The 23,253-nt window shown below is 45.0% G+C and overlaps 1 protein-coding gene and 1 long non-coding RNA gene across 3 annotated transcripts in view; both read right to left on the bottom strand.

Annotated features, from left to right (window-relative positions):
- Nucleotides 1-384: 384 nt before the first annotated feature.
- On the bottom strand, nt 385-5,187 carry LOC135421549 (uncharacterized). Its single transcript, XR_010434066.1, has 3 exons — nt 5,075-5,187; nt 3,647-3,896; nt 385-1,616 (listed from the first exon to the last, which is right to left on the bottom strand). It is a non-coding gene; the product is annotated as an uncharacterized LOC135421549 (long non-coding RNA).
- Nucleotides 5,188-14,458: 9,271 nt separating this feature from the next.
- Nucleotides 14,459-23,253, bottom strand: part of HDX (highly divergent homeobox) — a 43,903-nt gene continuing 35,108 nt past the window's right edge. For both annotated transcript variants that reach the window (XM_064670141.1, XM_064670142.1), the window contains 3 exons: nt 23,009-23,092; nt 20,836-20,958; nt 14,459-20,594 (listed from right to left, as the gene is read on the bottom strand). In XM_064670141.1, coding sequence (XP_064526211.1) covers nt 20,469-20,594; nt 20,836-20,958; nt 23,009-23,092 — 333 coding nt within the window. In that variant the 3' untranslated portion in view covers nt 14,459-20,468. The remainder of the gene's footprint in view (nt 20,595-20,835; nt 20,959-23,008; nt 23,093-23,253) is intronic.

The raw sequence follows: 23,253 nt of genomic DNA, 5'->3' as shown, positions 1-23,253 counted from the left end.
AAATGTAAAAATTAGCAAGATCTCCGCACGTGCTCTTTTATAGAGAAATAAACCATCAAAAATACATTAACAAGTCCTTGCTGGGAGGAGCAATGGATTGATTTAGGAGGACCAGAGCCTCACATCTCAGGTTTCAAATGAATATTTAAATATTATATAGTCGGATATTATTTGTCCCTATTTCTAGAGCACCCAATCTGCCTGTAGGGGTATCACATCTCCTATGGTACTCAGGGCTCAGCTGAGGGTGTCACATCTCACGTGGTGAGCAGTTTGCAGATGAATATTTTTGACATTCCTGTACCTTCATCTGTTCAGCAGGTTCTGCCCCTCAGCAGGCCAGTGTGTGTGACCAGCATGACAATCACTCTTTCCTCTGAGGCATTTTTATTTGATGGGGGTTTCAAATTAATTAGTTTCTTAATATATATCCACTTCAAAATTAATTCTACAATGTGGCGAAGTTGCTGAGAATTGTCTGAGCCTAACAGGGAAAGAGTAATAATAACACCACCAATAATAATAATAACAACAACAACAACTATTAGTAGTAGTATTATTATTATAAAATGGATTCTGCAGCCAAAATTCAGCTTGTTCAGTATCAGCAACTTGAACTCCAAGCACTCAGTTGTCCCTTTTATGCACCCCAGGGCTGCAGCTGCCTGACAACATCCACTCTTAGTTTACTTATCCAATTTCCCTGAAAGTAGCAGTCACACCCTTGAAAATATGAACAACAGATTGTTTATGAATTAAAGAATCCCAGCAAATTTCCTGCATGTCATTCCTAGCAGGATATTTCTCAAGAGAGGCACATTACAGAGGTGTGTTCCCTCTCCATTTTTCTGTCAATCTGGAACAACCCTAAACAAGAATATTTCAGGAGAATCCTGCAAACTTTGTGCTCATTCACCCAGAAAGCTTTTCAAGAAAGGAGAAATAATAATATTATCATCAGACCAGTGTCTTTTGTTCCCCTTTTTCCTCCAGTTAGTGATACTGAATGCAAACCCCAGCAAGCTCAGCTCCATCCTGGAAAGCCAAGCAGAAAAACAGTGGGAATAGAGGAATATGTGAATAGTGTCTCATTTAGCAAGACCTCAGGAAGGAAATTATACAAAAAGCAAAGTTTGGGGAAGCTGCCCCTGGTGTTTTTATTCTCTTTTTGCGATGCTGGTACCACCCCGGGAAGGAACAGGTACAAATTCAGCTTTTGGAAATCCATCTCAGAGCAGGCTGTGAACTCTGGTGTTGACTGGGAGGGTGGTTGGGGGGGGGATGCAGTTTATTTCCCAGGCTGAGTTTATCCAAGTTCATCATCATTTCACCTTTAATGTCTTGTACAATACGATTTAACAGCCCAGAGCAGCACAGCTCTTCCCAACTGCGTGAGGAACGTCTGTGGGGACAAAGCACGCTCTGTTAGCAGGACTTGCTCTCCTATGAGGAGGAAAAACAACTGTCCTGGTGCAACAAAAACGTACAGTTGTATCCTTGTGTCTATGCCAGGATTGTTCCAGAGGAGGAACTGCTTCATGCAGAGGGTGAGGAGCTCTCACAGGGGTGTAGGACAAGTTCAGTGGGACATTCATGGCCATTGAGCTGTGGAGATCCTACACACAGAGTAAATTGCTCAGGTCCTGAGAAAGTAAATACCACAGCAAGATTTTCACAATTTAGAAAGCAGTATCACAATACCAAACATCTGTGAGTATTTGGATTAAGTTATGCAACAGTATCATGACCAAATCTGTGTTAGTCTAAACATGAAATAGAAATGTGAGAGTCCACATCCCATCCTGTATATCCTGATATTTAACATATCCAGCTAGAGCCAGGCTCGTGTGTGTGTGTGTTCATAGAAATGTGGCATCAAATATAAACTCTTTGACGTTGCTGAACAGTTTGTTGTGCACTTTGTCCCACCCTACAAAGGCAAGAAGAGTCACTTGTGTGAGGAAAGAGCAAGAATCACTTTTATCCTCGATTGCAGTTCTGTGAATGTACAAAGCACGAGTGAAGAGGCCTGCACTGAATCCCTGCCTCAGCTTTATTATACTTTTGCATCTCCATCTTTCATACTTTTGTAGCAAGGTTTTGAAAGCTCCCTTATGGATAAGAAAGGAAGGGAATTGGAGATGATGCTCCGAGATCAACACCTTGAGAAAGATCCACTATTTCATTCTCACTGTCAAAGCAAACACGCTTCTTTTGGGCTATTTTAGAACCACAGGACAGACTTAGCAGCAAATTTTGCCACATTTGTCCAAAATGAGCTTGAGAAATATCTCAGCCATATGGAAAATAAAATGAATTTATCTCTGCTGATCACATTGCTTTGACAGTAGGGGATGAAAACTGCAGATAGGCACAGTGAATGAAGAGCCTACTACACTTATTGATTTTTTTTTTTCCACTTAAAACCTTTCAGTTCTTCTTCATTTCAAAATGCTTTTTGAAATTAAATGTCCTATAATTTGTATTTTTCCTCTCAAATTGAGTGAATGCTACAAAACAGCCCAGTGGCACATCTCCAAGTTCTATACCATCAAAGGAAAAGCTCAAATTAAAGCTGCAGTGTCCTGTCTCCAGTGCTGGCCAGGAAAGCAGATGCTAGACAGAAGGTACAAACAGGGTAAGCAATAGCTAAGAATACTTCTCCAGATTTGTTTTCAGCCTCCAGCAATTCAGGTTTCATGAGCCAAGAGTGGTATCTTGCACAGAGATTAATCTTGTTGGATATTTCTTCCATCAAACCTTCTTGGATATCTAAATTTTCAGCAACCATAACATCTCACATATTCCACAACTAAACCCCATTGCCAAAGTATCTCACTCTGAGCCTACTGCTCAGTTCCATGTAGCATTCCCTGGCCTTATATTGCAAGGGAGAGGGATTAATCCCCCTCTCCACATCATTTGTGATTTTACAAATGATGGGTGGATATACCACCTCCACTGTCCCACCCTGTGCTGTGCCATTCCCCAGGATGAGGATTCCTGGGCTGCTTAGTCACTTGTAAATGAAGGGTGGGGAAATTCCTGTTTCTCTGTGCACATTTTCAATAGTGATTTGGAAATAAACATAAAATAGCCCTCAATATGTGCACAAATTACGAAGAGAAAGGAAAGTAGTGAGCAGTCATTAGCTATCAAAGTCCTGTGGGAAATGACAAGGGACTCAAAGGAGATTCCAGGCCCTCCAGAAGGGCTGGAGAACAGCAGTGACTGAGCGAGGAGGGAGCTGGTTCTACATCCATGAGTGACACTGGGGGGATGGACACTCAGGCTTTATCTGCAGTTTTGGAGTCTGAGCTTAGAAAAGCCCAGCAGAGAGCACAGAACTCCTCCAGCCTCTCCACAATGACTGCCAGGGAAAACCCCAAGGCCCAGCCTTGTCCAACCTCCTTCTAAGGACTCCTCGACAAGGATTTCTTCAGTAATTCAGCTCTCTCCAAAAGCTACCGAGGCAAACATAACCAACTCTATTCCTCATAGACACTCCCAAGGTTGGCTGAGCCAAATGCAGTCAGAAAACGTAATTAAATCCTGCCATCAGCCCCTGCTGCAGTGTGCACACACCAACAGATGGCCAAGCCACCACGAGCAATTGAGCCTTTTTTTAAAACTCAATCTCACATACTTTTGTCTTTTTCCAGAACTCGCTTCATTATATTTCTTCAAACCTGTTTCGTCCTTGAAGCTGAAACCAAGCCTGAAAAATCCAAGGGGAATTCCCAGGGAATTTTGCCTCCGAGCACAGAATAACCCACCATGGGGTTCCAGTATGCAAATGTCTCAACAATGCTGAATACTTAAGGGATTGATTGCATCCAGAATCATCGTGATCTCCATCTTCAGGGAAGTTTTTGTGACAGCAGAAGGTGTTACTTCTGAAATGAGAGAGAGCCAAAGATGTTGCCAGTTCCTAACTTTAGCTAGGAGCCCACATACCATGCCTCAAACCAGTATCCTAATCATCTCAGGTGAAAATTCTTCCCATTTTGGAAGATTATAATTAACTTCCTACTGAGCCATGCTTAGAAAAATGCCTCAACCTGGAAGATTAAATAGGGACTTGGGATCTGTCAGAAATAATTCAGCAGTAGCTGTTTGTGTCTTGCAGGATAAAGATACTGATTTAAAATTGCATCTTTAGAAATTGTTTTCTCCATATTGTGTAACAAAGAGATTGACTGCATGAGTAATAGCTACGTTACTGGAACACAGAGCAGGTCACTGAATGCTGCTCCAGGAATATCAGTTTGGGTCTTCAGGTAATTGCTGCAGCACTGGTGAGTTCTTAAAAAGTCCCCACTCCTGGAGGGAGAGAAATCCGTGTCCTTCCCAGCCCACTGCTGCTCTCCTGGCTCCTGGGGGTCACCATAACTCCACTGCTTGTTCTTCTGCACCACAATCAAGGTTATTTTCAAGCTGTCTTGACTTTGCTCCTGTTCCAATTGGGGCACAACTTGACTCATCAGTTCTTTATTTGGAACACACATCACATTTCTTCACTTCATCAGTTCTCCTCCCAGTGAGGTCACTTGTTTGTGGCCATTCAATACTTCCTGAAGTGCCCATCTCTCAGGTTCTCCTTTTCCCACTGCCCTGGGCAAGGAGCCCTGCTTGGAGCCACCCTTCAGCCAAGGATGCCCCTTATAGCCCTGTGACTTTGGGTTCAGCAGGACACAAGCTGAGGACACTCTGAAACATTTCAGAAGCAGTATCTGAAGCCCAACTTCTTTTCCTATTAAAAATGGTGACAATATTCATAATAATTTCAATGGGAGCATGGTAATTCTGTAAGTAATTGCTATCAGGAATTTAATTTAAACCTCATTTGACTGACATTTCTTGTTTGCAAGATCTCTATTTTAGGAACAATGTCTTGCTAGTATATCTTTCTTCATCTTAGTCATGACTGATAACAGAATAATCATCTCAACCACTTTTCTTTTCCTGCATAATGGCTTTACTGCATTTTTACATAGCAAACATACAAGAATAGAAACAATTAGACAAATAACAGTATTAAATGGAAATGAGCAGGTAAGTGACTGGAACTTACTTGAAACTCTTTACTAGGCTGGGTGCCAGGCTGAGAAGCCTCCAGAGCCACACACTGGGCTGGTGAAAAGAGTAAGAAAAGATGGGAGTTGCCTCTAACTCATGTTTCTCTCAGTTGAGGTTACACATGTGTGTTAAATATAGAATATCAACACACCACAACTCCAACCTGCTTCTTATTTCACTGCAAGAAGGACATTGAGGGGCTGGGGCATGTCCAGGGAAGGGAACGGAGCTGGGGAAGGGGCTGGAGCAGCAGGAGCAGCTGAGGGAGCTGGGGGGGCTCAGCCTGGAGAAAAGGAGGCTCAGGGGGGACCTTCTGGCTCTGCAACTCCCTGACAGGAGGGGGGAGCTGGGGGGAGGTCAGGCTCTGCTCCCAGGGAACAAGGGACAGGAGGAGAGGAAACGGCCTCAAGCTGTGCCAGGGGAGGGTCAGGTTGGACATCAGGAGGAATTTCTCCATGGAAAGGGTGGTCAGATATTGGAAGGGGCTGCCCGAGGAGGTGGTGGAGTTCCCACCCCTGGAGGTGTCCAAGGAATGCCTGGACGTGGCACTCAGTGCTCTGGGCTGGGGGACACGGTGGGCATTGGGAACAGGGTGGGTGGGCACTGGGAACAGGGTGGACTCTGATCCCAGAGCTCTTTTCCCCCTTACTGACTGTCCCTCTCTGTGCCCTGCGGGGGTCACTGCCCGGCCCCCAGCACTCCGGGACAGCACAGCACTGCCAGCACAACCCCTTACTGCCTGTCCCATCACACTGTGCTCCCAGCACAGCTCCCACTGCCTGTCCCATCACAGAGTGCTCCCAGCACAGCTCCCACTGCCTGTCCCATCACACTGTGCTCCCAGCACAGCCCCCACTGCCTGTCCCATCACAGAGTGCTCCCAGCACAGCCCCCACTGCCTGTCCCATCACACTGCACTCCCAGGACAAGTCTGAGCCAGCAGCTACCACAGTAATTTGTCTTTAACCAGTGTCTTTCATACAAGGAAAGGCCACAAAATGCTTCAGAGTTCATTTCATGATCTTGCCACTTCTTAATAAGCCACGGGGCAGCCAATGCTGAGCTAAGAAAGGACAAGGCTGTGATCCCTCCCAGTTCTTTGTCTTATTTTCTCCTTTCCCCAAATCTGCGGGGACGAGGAATTGTGAAGAGCCTTCAACAAGTTGCCTTTGACACCAAAAGAGCTGCTTCTCCTTTTAATGATGAGCTGTCGCAGGCATCCATCAGGAGCTGTGGCAGAACAGCTGAAAGGGGTAAAAATTGACAGACGAGCAGACTCCTGAATGACAACGAAAAACACAGCCCCAGCCATCCGAGAGGCACATTCTCACTGCCTTTGATGGGAGGGTTTTTTAGTAAACGTTGTGTATTGGCTTCAGTGAGAAACACGAGCACTCAAGGAGGAAACATCTAATAGAATGAGGTCAGACTTGTAAAGAGAGGCTCTTCCCACAAAGCAGCAGAGCCACGGGGTAAACAAGAAATCATCTGTAAACAGCAAGAATAATCCTGGTGGGGGCACCTCAAACAGCCTAAAACATCAGCCCCAGCCTGGTATAAGTTTCCAACATTTCACCACGTCGTGGGGTCTTTAAGCAAGTTTACAACATGTAATTCTGAGCAATCAGCCTTTATCTCGTAAAAAGAGGAGGAGGAGCCATTGATTATTTTTCCCTGTAACCAGCACAGGAAGGCCAGCAAAAAGCACCTGGCAGGACTCTTAAAAAGAGGAGGATCTGCTTTTTTAATATTAAAAAAAAAAAATAATAAGCCTCACTTTTAAAATATGCTAACAGTAATCTCAAGGAAAAAAGCAATAATGCTGGGTTTGTGTGGGAAGGAAGCAGATTTAAATCTCAAATGAATGACGTGCCTTGTAATTACAGGAACCATTGAAAGAGATAGTCAGAATTAAAATACTTGCAATGTTCACATCGAGATATTAATTTGAAAATTTTCAAGTGTGGATAAAAGCACATAAACAGAGGCAGATGACAAAGGGCTGAAGTTCAAATCAACCCAAAGAAAGAAGGGAGCCTTGTTAAGTGGTATCTAAAATTGTCACTGAGCTCAGCAGCGAGGGCTTGAGGCAGCGTGTGGCTGGGCAGCGGCTCTGCAACTTGGATTTGCTGTGGAGTTGAGCCTTTTTGAGTGCCACAACTGCCTTTCTAAAGAAATGAGCTCTGAGAACTCTCAAAAATTTAAATTCCAACAACCCTTCTAAATTTTGAATCACCAAACAATGGGTGATTAAGCACAATCATTCAGCTTTCAGCAACACAAGTAACAGATTCCTTCCGTTATGACAAAGCCCTCACTGCTTAATGCATTTTAATAAGACAGGTATAAAGTATTTGATGGTTTTGTAGACATTTTTACCTCAGCTATTAATATTGGTTATTTAGCTTGCTGGGTGGAAGATGTTTTCACTCTGAGATGGTTCTATCTGTATTAACAGCTACGAATAAAACTGTGGACCCATCGAAGATCAATTAATAGCATTTCTTTGGGCCCAATGGACACAATTAATGGCATTTTTTTGACCCAATGGACTAAATGGACTCAACTAATTGCACTTTTTGAGCAAGGGAGATGCCTGTGTGAGCACAGAACCAGCACAAGACCCCACAGTGCCCGAGTCCCCTTCCCAAGTTAGGTATGATTTCAATGGGATAAACACGGATCATTTTTTGCACAGAACATTTTGCCATAAATATTTTCTCCACAGAAGATTTTTTTCCTCCAGAAAACACACACTGAGCTCGCAGCATTTCCTTCCTCTTGTCACACTGATAGATCTGCTGAACCCGCTGAGAGCTGTGGAAAGCTCAGGGGAGCCCAGAATTGTCACTCCTTGTTTGTCTGCTTGTTTGTTTAACTCCAGCCTCACACTTCTGGCTTCTTCCAAAGTCGTTTGGAGACTCTGGGAGTGCTTTTTAAAAGTTCTTGGCATGTCACAGTGACACCTCCGTTTCATTATGCTCCATAGAGCTGGAAAAAAGGGGGAGCTCACCTGCAGACACCTTGGCTGGTGCTCCCAGCCCTCCCCAGCATGGGGATGGATCCACACAGGTTGGGGGTTCACTGGAACACCTGCCAAAACAACTGCCACAGTTCAGCTGTGCTGAAATCTTCCAGAGGAGGCACCAAGTTCGTGCCCTGGCACAGGGTGCCCACAGAAGCCCCTTCCCTGGAAGTGTCCCAGGCCAGGTTGGATGGGACTTGGAGCAAGCTGGGCTAGTGGAAGGTGTCCCTGCTTGTGGCAGGGGGTGGGACTGAGTGGTCTTTAAGGTCCCTTCCAACCCAAACCATTCCATGATTCTCTTTCCTATTGACACACCCTCCAAGGACCTCAGTCCCTCCTCCCTCAAGATGTTTGAGCTGGAAATCATGGCTTGAACTTTTATGGGGGTACTCAACCCCCCAAGGATGAGCAGGTTGATCAACCTTAACACAGCCCCAAGCCCTTCTTTGCTTTTATCCTCATCCCACTCAGTGTAAAAACATTTTCCTTCTGTTTTATCTCCAGAGGAGTGCGGTGCTCCCAAGCTGTATTTAATTTCTTCTTGAATCTTCTGAACATCATTTAGCACTTCAAGTGCTCTAGAACCAGCTGTTTTGCCCCAAACCATCCATCCTCCAGCTGCCAGAGAGCTGCAAAACCCTTTTTGTGACATCCTTCAGGTTTCTGGAGAGATCCAAACTCCTCGGGGAGCTCCAGACATACAGGGGCGTTATCCCCATCCTGGTGCAGCACATCCAGCAATCCCTTGGAATGGCATCCCAGGAGGGTCTGCTTGAGCCCGGGGCTGAGCTGGGAAGGGTTGGCATTGCTTCCCACAACACCAGCTCCTCCAGGGCCAGATGGTTCCTGCAAGAGCCTCTTAGGGCTTCAACCCCCTCCTTCTACAACAAATAAGAAACACACATTTATAAGCCTGTAGTTATATTGTGAGTGACAAACCAGTTCAAGGAGTCCCCCAAAAAGCGTAAATCAAAGTTATCAGGTCAGATCTTGGCTTGAGAAAGCTGGAATGACTCAGTTGATTTCAGAGCATGAGCTGAATCAGCTCGAGCTCTCATTCCTTGAACAAAGAAATAATTCCAGAGAAAACACTCGTCATTCTAAAATTTTAGGATATAAAAATGAAAAAGTAACTCAACATTATTAGTAGAGAAGGGTAAAAACAGCTTTTCAAACCTCTGGAGCAGGGAATTTTCTGATGGACTGTATTTTAATTTTTGCTTATTGCTACACTGCATTTAATAAAAAATTAATAATTTGTTTACAGATTTCACTTTTTGTGCAGTGTTTTAGCCCCCAAACGTGTCAATGAAAGGCCCATAATCTGAAGCTCATAGTGGGGATTGAAGCAAACAAAAAAAGGTTGGGTTTTATTTTTTCCTTATCGAGCCAAAAATCCACCGTCATCCCAGCCCACTGCTCCACCCACAGGCAGCTCCTGCTCACACATCCCGCTCCAGGCCCTTCCCGGGAGCTGTTCCTGCTGAACTCGGGCCAAGCACAGTCAGAGTGGCCCCAGATGACACCCTCACCTTCGGGTGCTGCTCCCACCCTGTTTCTGGGTGGTCGGCCAGGATCGGGCCCCCCTGGAACAGCAGGTTCCTCTGGGATGGTCCCATTCCTGCTGCTCTTCCTCTCTCTCCCAGGATCTCTGTCCACATCTGGCACCTGGAGCATTCCCAGCCCTGTCTCACAGCATTGTCCTTGCTTTCCCAGTTTACCTTTCTCTCTCAGGTTACCCTTTGTCTCTCAATTTAACCTTTATTAGCTGCAGTTTCAGGTTGCTGGGGTCCTGCTCCCTCACCTTCCATGGTCTCCTGCTGTTGCCATCCCCAAGGGATGGATGAAGGGAAGATTTCACAGAATCATTTAGGCTGGAGATCATCGAGACCAAGCTGTGACTGATCACCACCTGTGTGACCCTGGATCCCCACTTTAAACCCAGATCATGGTGGTGACAAACCCTGGAGGACACAAACCCAAACCTTTGTTTCAATTCCTCTCTTAATGTATTTTACAGCTTGTCTTGGCCTCAAAACAAGGCATTGCCCAAGTTTGGCTCATGCAGGCCTCAGGATTTAGGTGTGTTCCTCTTGCTCCAGAAGCCCAAAGAAGGGAGTTTGGGAATTCAGAATCACAGAAGCACAGGATACCATGAGCTGGAAGGGACTCACTGGGGTCATCAAGTCTAATTCTTAAGTGAAATTCGGCTTCTTTGGGCACTTCCTGTCGTTCCTGCTCAGCAGAGCCAGTCCAGGATGGGGTGACCCACATGTCCCTGTCCCCATCCAGCTCCTGAATTATTCCTGCCTCTCCTGCTGCTTCAAGGCTTCTTCCATGTTACACGAGTTTTCTTTCCATTCGTTGAAAACCGAGCTCACAAGGTGTGTGTGCAGCCCCACGTCTCATAATATTCACCCAATGTAACCAATATTTACAGGGATTTTTTTTTTGTTGGAAAGCCAGAGGGAGACCACAGCAGAGTTTCCTCTCTGTTCCGTGGAAATTTCCAGTTTCCTTTATCCAAGAAGACAAGGTTCACCACTGAAGGCAGTGATCCCTACGAGAGACAATCCCACCATGGAGGTGAGGAGGTGACAGTGAGGAATGGCAGGAACAGCAAACAAAATGTCCCTCAACTGGCTGGACCCCATCACCAGCCCCAGGCTGTGAAGGAAAACCTGAAATCACTCTTTAGTAACTTGGCTGTTAATTGGAGTCGCACTGAAACCCCAGCAGAGCTGACAGAACCTCTGAGGCTGAGCTGGGTTATTGATTTTGGGGGGACCCAGAGGGGCCCCCACTGGCCCAGCCCCACAGAGCTCCAGCCACACACCCTGCCCTGATTCACACAGAGCCCCATCTGTGTATACATATATATATACACACACACACACATTATACATCGACATTTAAATATAATATACTGCCAGAGTTATGGTTTTAAATATCTGAGGGATGTGGTATCTTGGAAACCGATTGCCTCGAGTTGCCCAAATCAATTACAGAGTGAATCAACACATCTCCTGAGCGTGGGAGCAGCGAGCAGCCAGTGATGCCAGCCCTCCCTGTCCCCATCCCTGTCCCTGTCCCCGGGCTGGGGGCACGGTGGGGGAACGTGGAGGACACACCAGGACACGGAGCAGGCAGTGGACAGTCTGAGGTGTCACCTTGGCTCCTTCAGCTGAAAGCTGGTTTAAAAGGGGGGACCAACATGAACCATAATATACAAAGGTGATGTGACTCTTCACTGGGAATGTTTGCACAACATTGGGGTGGTTTTCATCTGATTTCTGAGCAGAGCTTCTTTCCTCAATATTTTCTACCCATTGTTCAGGGAGAAACCATTGTGTGTATCCTGGTTCTTGAAGAGGAATGAGGACACAGACCATGGTAGGTGTTGAGTGAACTCACAGCCCCCAATGGCAGCAATAAATGGCATTTTCAGACAAGAACTCAAGGTTTATATGAGAAAAAATAGATAAATTAATATTTTAAAGAAAGGAAACTTAGGAAATCATGTATTCCTGAACATGCAAAAATGTGTCCATCCTCTTCCCGTGGCCCTGAGCTCAGTAGGGAGGTGAAAGGCACATTACAGGGGAATTCTTTCCCAAAAAAGGACTAAACCAGGGAGTCTGTGCCAGTGTCACTGGGTTGGGTCAAACACTCTGCTTGGCTGTGCAGGTGTCACATGAGGAGTGAACAACCTGATCCCCAAACCAGAGCTGAACACCTTCAGTTGTTTCATTCCTCTCAGAACAGCTTTGGTTCTTTGGCCAGGCTCTGTGAAAATACTGAAATTTTAAATAATAGTCCAAAAATGGGCTGATGTAGCCAGGAGAGTGTGGGTTGCTGAGAGAAGAGATGGCTGAGCTAAATATTTGGCAGAATTAAGCAAACCAGGAAAGACATGTGGGCATGAAGAAATAATTCAATATTAAATTTCTGGCAGAATTCATAAAATCTGTTTATAGTTCGGATCACAGTGAGGCATCTACTTACTATTATTGGAGTCAAGGTCTGAGGGGCTTTGGTTGCAATGGGTTGGCAACTGTTCCACAGGAGAATTGTTAACAGAACATTAAACCCATGCTAATAAACCTTCCTCAGGTGAGTGTCTGTTCCCAGGTGCCATTCCAAGGATTTGACCTTCCCAAAATGGGCCCTCCTGGTGTGGTTGCTGCTCTCCTGGTACTGTTTCCCTCCATCCCTGAGGGGTTTGTACCTCTTTGTCATTCACTTCCAATTCCCCTCTGTTCCAAGCACTTCCATGAGGGTTTTGTTCTTCTCTCCCCTCCCTTGATCTCCACCTTCTCTCACCACCTTGCTCATCTTTCCACTTTGCTCCATGTCTCCTTCCTTTCCTATATTCAATCGAAATTCCCTTTCCTCTGAGCCTCCACTACCTTTTCCCCCACTGGCCTTGCTCCCACCCCTCTGTCCTTCCCAGGAGGGAGCCCTGGGAGCAGCTGGAAACCAGCCAGAGGGAGAAAAGGTGCTGCTGGGGAAGGATTTCCCAGCAGGAGACACTGGGACACGATCCTTCCCTCTGCCCTTCACCACAGGGAGGGGTCTCCTGTGCCCAAAACCTTCCCAAGAGGGAGGTAACATCATTAATTGAAAAGTTCACAGAAAAGAGGAGGAGACTGTCAAAAGAAGATTGAGGCTGGGGAGAATTTTTCTTTCAAAAATAAATAAATAAATAAAATGAGCTTTTTCTAGCGAAAAATTCTACCTAGTCCAAGATTATTCCAGATTTCCAGTGAGAAATAACCAAAAAGCAAGATAATACAGTAGATAAAGTCTGAAAATTTTCAAATTTCCTGCCCTTTCCTCTGCCTTCCTTCCCCACTAAAATAACACGGACAAATAAATAACCGGAAAACACCTTTCTTTTCTGTTCCATTTTCCCTCCATGGCCCTTTCCCTCAGCCCCTGCACCAGGACCACGGAGATGGAGTGGCCATCCCGGCTGTCCCTGCTTGTCACATGTCCCCTCATCTCATGGAGCAGCTTTGGTGCTCCCAGACCCAAATCCCCGTGGGGAACCCCAACTGGAACACGCTCCCAGCTTACGGCTGCACATCCAGTCTTCCTCGTCACTGAATGCCAGATCTATTTTAATATTACGGTTATTTTCCATCGAGATAAAAACAGCCGCTCATTCCGAAACACGAAGCGTGGGGACAGTTTACAAGGCATTTTTCCCCAGTCCCTGGGGGTTTTTTTGCCACCAGGTGGCAATGGAGCTGCAGCCACCGCCCCGCTCGGGGTGGGCTCTCCCAAAACATCCCGGTTCGGGGCACGCGGGCGTCATCAGTGGATAATAAATCTTTGGGGTCAGACTGCTTTAACTCCTCTCCAGTCATCTGTTTCTCCCTCTGTTTTTCCGGGCTCCCCCCCTGCAGCCGTAATCCAGGAGCGGGATGGGGTGGGAGCTCCGGGCTGGGGGGGATTCCAGAGCATCGGGAGTTTTATTCCTCCGGTCGGTGCAAACCCGCAGTGTAAGGGCAGATCCAGGGAGCCTGTGCCGGTGGGATCCCGATGGATGCGGCCACACTGCCCTCTGCCAGCCTCTGCCAATAAAGGCAGCCTGGAAAACCAGGGAATGGCTCGTGTGTCCCTGTCCGACACCATCCCGGGATGTGCCTGTGCGCGGGCATCACCCAGGCACCAACGCCCTTTCACGGGGGTCTCCCGCAGCTCTTTTTCACTATTCCTGGTTCCAAATGAAGTTTAAATCCCATCCCTCGGCCGTGGGGCCGAGCTGGGAGCTCTCCAGGACACCTGGGCTCTTATTTTCAGCACCAAAGTGCTCCAAAAGCCAAGAGCCATCAGCGCTCACAATTTTTCCCAGTTTCCATCCTTGTGTCAAAGCACAGGGATCGTGGCTGAGGGCAGAGGCTGTGGGATCGAGCTCTGCAGATTTTCAAGGTAATGATAAGAAATGGTCTCATGGTTACAGCAGCATAGAGAGCCCATATTTAGCTTTAAAACAGCTTAAAAAAACCCCCCAAAACAAAAAAAAACCAGCTCAAACCCCTTCAGCATTAATGATTCACCTGAGCTCTCAGTGCTGGGGGTGCATTGGCTTCATTAGACACAAATTCCTGCCATGGGAAGGGAGAACATTTCAGTGTCCCCAGGACAGAGGGCTCCAAGGTCTGCACAAAATTCTGTTTATAATCTTGAAAACTCTCTTCATAAATAACTAATTAATTTATCTGGTGGAAGATAAAGAATTGGGGAAGTGGAACATGACAGCCCCGAGCCCCGATGGGGATTTCATTGTTGCTGCTCTGAACAGAACTGAACATTTCCAAGGCCACAAAAACAACAGAAACAGAGAAGTTCATATAGGAAAAGGAGTTAGTTCACCTTTATTTCATTTCTCCATAGTCCCAAACTTGACAGACGTAGAAAAATATCCTTGAGTCTGGTAGACAAATTTGCCAACGCTAAATAGCCCTTTTCTCTGACCATCTGGGCCACCCTAAATACATTTGTACAAGCATTACTTCAGGCTTTTTGTTCAAGAAAAGGTTTGTCTAAACTATAAACAATAAACTACAGAGGAAAAACTCGACCTACCAAAGCATGCAGATGAAAGGATCCTCCAAAACTTGAAAAAAAAACAAAAATAAAATTAAGAAAGCAAACCAACCTTGAGATGCATTTGGAGGAGGAAACAAATTCAAACAATAATTAAGTAAAGAGAAGTCAAAGCAAACTCTGTAAAGTATCTGTGGATAAGTTAAAATATCTATGGCACAACTTTTCACCAAAAAAAATTAAGGCGAAGACCAACGTTTTTATATAAAAATAGCTGAGCAGGCTCCTAAAGCAGGAAAGAAGCATTTCTCATGGTGACTCTGGGAATCCAAGATTATAAATACCCTTATTTACACAGAACCCAAAGCAATACAAACATCTGGACCCCTTCTCTGGGCATCCAGCACTCAAACACCCAGATCTGGTGTCCTGGACCATAGTGGAGGTACTTCAGTTGAAGGTTTGTAGTAGTTTCTTTGCTACACATACTGATACAAATCATAAAAATGCAATATAAATAGAGATTTTCACAGAGAAACTCAGGAATACACAAAGCTTAAGGGATTGGCCCAGAAAGAAATGATAGAAGTTTTAAAATCATCAATTGTTTTGTAGGCTAAGGAAAACATCCAAGTTTTACAATAATATTTAAACTTTCAGAATAGTTGGTTTTTAAAAAAAATCAAACTGATACCTATAGTGAAAATAAAGCAGGAATTGTCATGGCAGAAGATTCATTATCTCTTCATAAATACAGCAGTTTGTTTATTTGCCAAGTTCACTTATAAATGTCATTATTATGGGCATTTTCATAAATTTCCAAGCCTAAAAGTTACTGATTTTAAAGGAGATGAACAATAAACCATATTTTCATGGATGTATTTGACTAATTTTTCAGAACTATGTCATCCATACATAGTAAGACATAAAAATAAGAGCAAATCAAATATATTTTAGAAGAATCACATTAATATTTCAAGTTAAAATACCTTTGTAGATGTTAATATGATCAAGTTCAGTATATCTGTGCACATGATAAATCTGCATCAGTGTATCCACATACACTCAGTAATTCCAGAAATAACCACAGAAATCATAAAATTCCCATTGGAGAAGACAATTTTCCCCCAACACAACTCAGTGGATTTGCCCATGACTTTTTGAGCTGTAATTCACAGAATTTGCAGCTAAAGCAGAAGCTTTAGTTTAAATTTTCTAGTTTACTTCAATTTTCTTGCCTAAACCCCAGGCCCTTCATTTCTGCCTCCTTGTGCCTCATCCCCTCCCATCCCTCGTCCATCCTGACAACCTTCCCCTACTATTTCTGGGAGATAAATGTGAGGGGGAAGATCAAAAGGACTCTTTTAAGATGAAACTTAACTACAAACATGGTCTACATCTACATTTAGCCTGCTACTGATTCATTTTTGCTGAACACTTGCTTAACATCTCCTGATCTTCTCTCCCTAATATCCCACCTTCAGTATTTTCTTGTCCATAGATTGTGTTTAAGACAAATACAGAAAAACAGCACTAAAATAAACCAAGTGAATGTCTCACACTCAACTAAAACCAAGCAGAGAACCGAAGGATGCATGTTGGAAATAATTTATTGCCTAGAAAAGGTTAAAAAAAAAAGCTTAAGTTCACATTTTCTGTGTGGGTTCAAGGGTGGTGTCAGAGGTAGTGTGTGTAAAATGTAATACAGAGCTGGAAAAGAATTACTGACTTCCTTCAGTAACACAGGAAAATGTTCCCAGAACCAAACCACAGCCCTGTTTTCCTTACAGGAACATTCTTAAGCACCTCTTTCATCCAAGAGGGTTTGCTCATCTGTTGAAAAAGAACCACCACCACAAGCCCAAGGTTCTGTCCCATCTGTCTTCTGACCAAAGCAGCTGCTGCTTTTTAGAGAAATGAATATTCAGACTAAAACCCTACTGTGCCATGGAAAACACTAACTTTGTAGCATTGCTTATCCTTTTTTTTTTTTGCTCATAACTTTTCAGATTTCCCATTTGGCCAGTGGGCTAAAATTTACTGGAGTAGGGAAATCATCCACCACAAACCAGCTTGTTTTCTGTGGGAACCAGATGGAGTTTTCTCACTGACCAGCCCCTAGCTTTGCTCAGGGACCTCACAACCAAACAACTCACTCACTTGTGATGATTTGGGACAGAAAAGGCAGGATTTGGCCCTGCCAGTGGTGCCAGTCCTTCAGAGCAGCCTGGGGGAGCAGGGCAGGGGCTGGAGGGAGGACAGCAAGCTTTGGGTTGGAACAAGGTATGGATTCTTCCTGTTTCAGGTATGCTGTGCTATTCCCTTAATGCATATTATTGTCCTTCCTTCCATATTATTGTCCTTCCTTCTATATTACTGTCCTTCCTTCCACATTGTTGTCCTTCCTTACGCTCCCAGGACCCTGAGACTGACAGCTGGCTCTGCCTGGAGCACTGAGAGAAGGTCAGTGCTGTGCAGGAGTTTGTTCTCAATGTCAGGAATACAGAAGTGCAAGAGATCCCAAGTGGGAAAGTGGATCCCTTTGTCAAAATTGCAGTAATTCCCATTTCCACAGTCAGGATATCCATGGTGGTGTGGATTTGTTCTGTTCACCTGGACGAGCACAGCAGACACAGCTGTCTCTGTCTGGAGAATGGACTTGGTAAAGCTCTTCCCAGTTTAAGGTGAAGACAGAACCAGTACATTCCTTCCCTCACTCAAAGGGTTGCAAAGCCAAGGATCTGCTTCTTATCTCAGACTTTTTATTGCCTTAGTGAAAAGAAATCCTGGGAAAGATTAAAGCTTGAGGACCGAGCACTGCAGAGAACTGACACTTGTATGTACATCTGCTTGGGTACCTTAAATCTGCCCCAAATTTACCTGTTAGTTACTATTACTCACTCCTGTCAGACTCTAGATGTGACAGCAGCAGGGAAAGGGAAGGAGGCAGAGCTGCAGGAAACAGGTTTTGAACCACGAGCAAACTTGTCACATCAAAGGCTCTGCTCCCCGAGGAGAGCCCGGCCTGTCTATGCTCAGCGTCTGCTCTGAGCTGCCTCTGCCCACCTGGGCTGCTCCAGACACACCCACGTCAGCACTGACGTTCCCATGGATGCACCAGGGATAAACACACCGGGGAAGTCACTGTTCGTGGACAAAGAAACGAGAGATTTCACAGGGTGGTAAAACATCCACACGTGGCCCTTCTGCTGGAGAGGTTACTCAAATGAGTCAAATCATTGAAATGGAAATGAGGCTGATTTCTGTCACCCTAAAAAGCTTTATTTGTTATGGAAAGTCTATGGAATGATAAATTAGCCCTTAATGTGGGCTCTCATTATCGTCCTACAGACCCCAAATCCTGCCAGGCCAAGGGCCCACAGAGCCACCCCACTGCTTTCCATCAACACTTAAAACACCACTAATGGCAATTTAAATGTCATTAAAAATTTGGAAATATGCACTAATAGTGAAAAAAAACAGCCAAAGAGCTGTACAGTATCTTCCTCCACAGCATTCTGTTATCAGGGATATAATTCACACTCTTCCTGCCTGAATATCCTGTGAAGTTGTCAGGTGTCTCAGCTGTGGAAGCACCACTGCCTCGCTGGGTTTTTGGTGTCTCCCTACAGGAGAAAGGACCAAAGAACAACATTCCCCCAGGGATGGGTGGGTGTTGACTGCAGCTCCTTTCAGCTGAACATCCAAGAGGAGTCCAGCTTCCTAGAGCACAGGGACTGACATAATTGCAGCAGTTCATTCAAAATTCATTCCTTCCATTTGTTTGGAGATGGAATAGAAACAAGACAGCAAAATAGGAATCATCAGTGGGAGCTTTACTTGCAGAAAGGTGGATGACTTAATTGACCATGAAATCGAGAACTCCCATTAAGAGTATCCTGCCTTTTGTCATGGGAATTTCAGAGAAGCAGCAGGAAAACAGGGTCCAAACAGTGGCAAATGACAGTACTAGAATACAGAAAACAAGAGGCTTCGTTGTCAGGGGCCCTGATTTCCTGTCTGGAGAGGACAGCAATAGAAACCATTGTCAGCCTGGGATAGAAAACCCCTTATAAATGAGCTTTTCAGAGCCAGCAGAATTCCAGCTGAGCTGTGTCTTCCATGGGAAGGACAGCACTGTGATCTCTGCTCACAAACCTTCATTTTACACTGGGGGCACTTGCACAGTGTGGCAAACTCTGCTCCTCCTGGGGGTGAGGCCACAAGGACGTGTCTGCCAGCCAGGATGGGACATTCCACCCCTCACCTCCTGGTCACATGGGGCCTTCCCTCTCTCCTGGGATCCCACTCCCAGTTTTAATGCCTCCACTCACATCCAGGCCCAGCAGTTTGGAATTCTGGGCTTGCTCTGCAGAGTATGTGGTCAGAGGTCTGTTGGGAACTAACAGAATCATACACTGGTCAGAACTGTGCAACTTGGTTTTTAAAACGCTTTTTAAAACTGTCCCTACCCTTTATGCAGCTGGTATTTAACAGTATTGCTAAAAGCTCCTCATGCCCAATGACAAGAGAGACAGAAAAAACCTGAAAAAACCTGAAAGGACAGAGCTCACTACTGGCACTAAACAAAAAGAGTTGTAAATGTGATTAGGGAAGAACAGATCAGACTGAGAAAACCCTAAAATCTGAGTTAACAGCAGTACTGGGGGGGGAAAAAGGAGTTATTTCCCCAACACTCTGGATTCTCTGAGCTACACCTTGGACCTCTCACTGAAATTAAGGGGATTACTTGCTGTCCTGGATGAATAAGGATTCCCCAGAGTCAATTGTTATTTGGCATAAAATGGAAAGATCAGTGTTTTCACCTGATTGTGTGAAAAATTCTTGCTGAGGGATTCAGATTCCCATTAGAGCATCAATGCCATGGGCAGGCAGCTACAGCATCACCCAGGATCATCCTGGAGTTCCAAACGCTGGAAAACCTTTCAGGATGCAAAGACAGCTCTGGAATTCTGACTGGCTTGGTAAAATGGAGCAAAGTTGGTGGAAAAATACACAACCCATACTTAAAATAATAAGCAGAACTTCAGCATTCAGGCTTTGACAAATCAAAACTGTGACTACAATCATAAAACCCTAAAGAATGTAAACATCCAATCCCATTGCTACTGTATCAGGAAGTCATGCCCTGCAGGTATCAGGGCTCCCATTTCCATCTCATTTCTTCCAACACTTAGCACTGCTTCTTCACATTAATAATTTACTGGTGATAATTCAATTTTCTGAGTTAGCCTTTCAAGGTTTTTTCAGCTATTTTGGTCAGAAAATGGAAGATTCAACAATCTCAAGTCAGAGAACGAAAAACGCTTTAGTTTAATTTCAGGTTTTTCCAAAGGGTTCAAGAACAACTCAGAGAAAGCCCGTTATTTTATTTGGAACCCCAATTTTTAGTCCACCTACCTGAGTAAAAATGGGGAAAAATATAATAAACAGGCCTGGTGAGCACGTGAGGCTGAAGGATTTGCTTTCCACTCAGAAATCCCTGCTCAGAAAGACTTTGCTACAGAGCCAGAGTTACTCTGGAGAGTCAGGAGTTCTCCCAGCCAAGGCCAAACTGCTACAAGTGAAACCTTCTCTCACCCAGTTCTTTCCTTTAGCAAAACCACCATTGCAAATTCCTTGCCAGTGCAAACTGCAGCTGGGCTGTGCCCCAGCCATCCTTCAGGACAGGCTCCTTCACCTTGGACTTGCTTTTTTTGGGCTGAGGAAACACTGGAGAGCAAAATGCCCTTCTCCTGAAACCTGCATGTCCCAGAGGGGTTCTGGTTTGTCAGTTAAAAAAAATAAATCACAAACTGTCTGAGGCATTTTTCTCTGACAAAGAGGACAAGCTGAATGAGGTATCATCAGGCTCTGGGGAGGTGTGGTTGAAATCCATTTCTTCTAGTTCAGGAGGTAAGTCTGAAAGCAGTGCCTGGAAGGGAAAGACCATGACAACACAGTATTAGGTGTATTTTTTTTTATATGTCAAAATTCAAATATCTTTTAAACAAAGAGTGAAAAACTTCATTGGGTTTTTCAGTCATAATTTGAGCTGTGGAATAAACTCAAGGGAGTGACAGGACACAGAATGACAAACACCTTCTGATATTGAGGACAAACATGTTCTGATATTAATGACAAACAGCTGATATTAAACCCACCCCAGGGCTCACCTGCTGCTGTTCTTTATCATCTGATTTAATTGCCAGTATCAAACTCCGAGTGAACGTCTGCAGTTCAAAATACTTCTGCTTGTGGTTCTCCAGCTGGCTCTCAATGAATCTGACCTCTTCATTCTGGGGGGGAAATCACAGGGAGTTCTGGGAATGCTCATGGGATTGTTTGGGTTGCAAAAGCCCCCTGAGACCTTTTGAGTCCAACTGTTCTCCCAGCACTGCCAAGGCCACCCCTGTCCCCAAAGTGCCACATCCACAGGGCTGGAAAATCCCTCCAGGGATGGGACTCCAGCCCTGGGCAGGACAAAGCTATGGAATAACCCCCAGTGCAGCTTTTTAATGACACCTAAACACACTTGGGTTAAAAACAAATGTTTTTAGTGGAAATGAAAACCAAAGCCCAAGTCTCTCTTCCTAGCAGTGATCTTGAAAAGGCAAAGGGACTGTGAGAAGAGACAAATAAATCCCATTACTGCAGCAGAAGGCTTGACACAAAACCCAGGGAAAATAACTTGAAAATTCCTCAAAGCTCCCACAAATTAAAATGCAGCATCTTTAGTGGAGCTGGGTCTGACATGGACCACCAAGTGTCAGCTCACCAACCTCCTCGGGGTCCCTCGGGTCACACAATAAACAGGGATTTTCCAACCCAGGTTTGGGTTGGAAAGGAGTTTAGAAATCATCTCATTCCAACATTCATACAGTTATTTCTGGGCATTGAAACTAGATGTACAAAATGGGGAACTGTCAATAGTGTGCATGTCATGGCTAAAAAGACATTTTTCCAACCTATACTTGCAAATCCCTTAATTAAAAATTCAGATTTGATAAGTACTTCTGTTTATTCCAAATATCTCCTCTCCTTCAAACTTACCAACTGATTGGTAGACAAGATCCAAATGCTGAATCTGGTGATCAGTGTAGAGCTAAAATTCATTTTCTGTGGTTATTTACCTTTGCAAAGATCATGAAAATCAAACTGTGTATTCAGGTTACAAGATCAGAGTCACTGCTCATTTTTGTAAAGGGGCCCTGTATAACAGCACCAACTGTGCATCCTCCTGGAGAAAAAATATGCTGTTTCTGCTTACACTTGCTGGCTGTAATTCAGCTTTAGTTGATAGGAAAAGGTGAGATTATGTGATGCACTACAGGTTTTCTGGTCTTGTTGTTTTTTTCCCCCCAGAAAATTCCCATTTTTTCAGCGAGAACATTGCTCTCCACACTGCTTCAGGTGACAACAGCTCTGGGAATGAGAGGGGAATATTTGGACTGTGATTTTGAGGCTTTCATAAAAAAATGAGTTGAGTTTCTTTCAGATGGGAACTCAGCAGTTCAGCACTGGATTTTGCCCAGCCAAGGAAGAATTCAGATTTAGGTAGAAAACTCCTGGATTAATCAGTGATGTCAAATGACAAACCCAGGTCTGCAGGGCACTGTCACAACAAGCCTGTCACTGCAGTGAGAGGTGACATTAAGAAAAGGTCATTGCCTCTCCACGTTCATTCCCCACTGCCCTTCCCAGGAAAACGCTGCTGGAAGGAGCAATTTTTGTTCTGAAGGGATGATCTGTTTATTATTTTGGTAATTGATTGTTGGCAGGAGAACAGACCTGGTTTCCAAGTGAAAAAAATCAGCTACACAGGGAAAGCCATGCTCAATAAAACACGGAATTATGGCAGCTCAGGGGAGCAGTAACATCCCCTCCCCTTCACCCTTAGGCAGCTGTCAGGATCCCACTGCTTCTCCTCCCTCCCACAGTCACCACTTCCAGGCACGTCCCGGGAAATTACTTCTCCTCAGACCTCCCATTTTATTAAGGATCCCAGCTGTTATGTCCCTTCCAAAGCTGGCAGCAGGAGAAGTGTGCTGCAGCATTCCAAGGAACAACTGTCCCACAAAAAGGAAGTTGTGGTTTACAGGCTCCATAAACTGGTTTGGGACACGTGGCAGGAGCTGCACCCGCAGCAATGCAACTGCTCTGTGAAGTGGGGTTTTCCTGCTTCCCTGGGGGTTGAAATATGGAAAGTGTGGCTGGAGGTGGGATGAGAGGGGTCTGAGGGCAGGATGTGCACACAGGGATAAGAGCAGAGGGGCTGCCTTTGCTGAATTCCTCCCCTGAACTCCCTGAGGATTGTCCTGCTGTGCCTGACACAGCCCAGTTACTCACCTTATAATCCAAGAGAGAACTCATCTGATCCACTTCAGAATTACTGATCATATCACTCTCCTCATCATCTATAATTTCTATTTTCTGGAACAGAAGCAAACGGTTCATTTGGAACATTCCAACACCCAGAGAAGACAAACAAACCAGGATCCTCATCCCAGAGTGCCAGGGAGGGGTGAAGGTGACAGGAGACAACAATCCACGTCTCCAAGTGGCAGAAAGGATGCAGGGCTGTGCTGGCTCCG

This window comes from Pseudopipra pipra, chromosome 13, assembly GCF_036250125.1.
Source record: "Pseudopipra pipra isolate bDixPip1 chromosome 13, bDixPip1.hap1, whole genome shotgun sequence".
In the NCBI taxonomy this organism is placed as follows: domain Eukaryota; kingdom Metazoa; phylum Chordata; class Aves; order Passeriformes; family Pipridae; genus Pseudopipra; species Pseudopipra pipra.
Note: the sequence above shows the minus strand (reverse complement) of the source record. Positions and strands in the feature narration are given on the sequence as shown.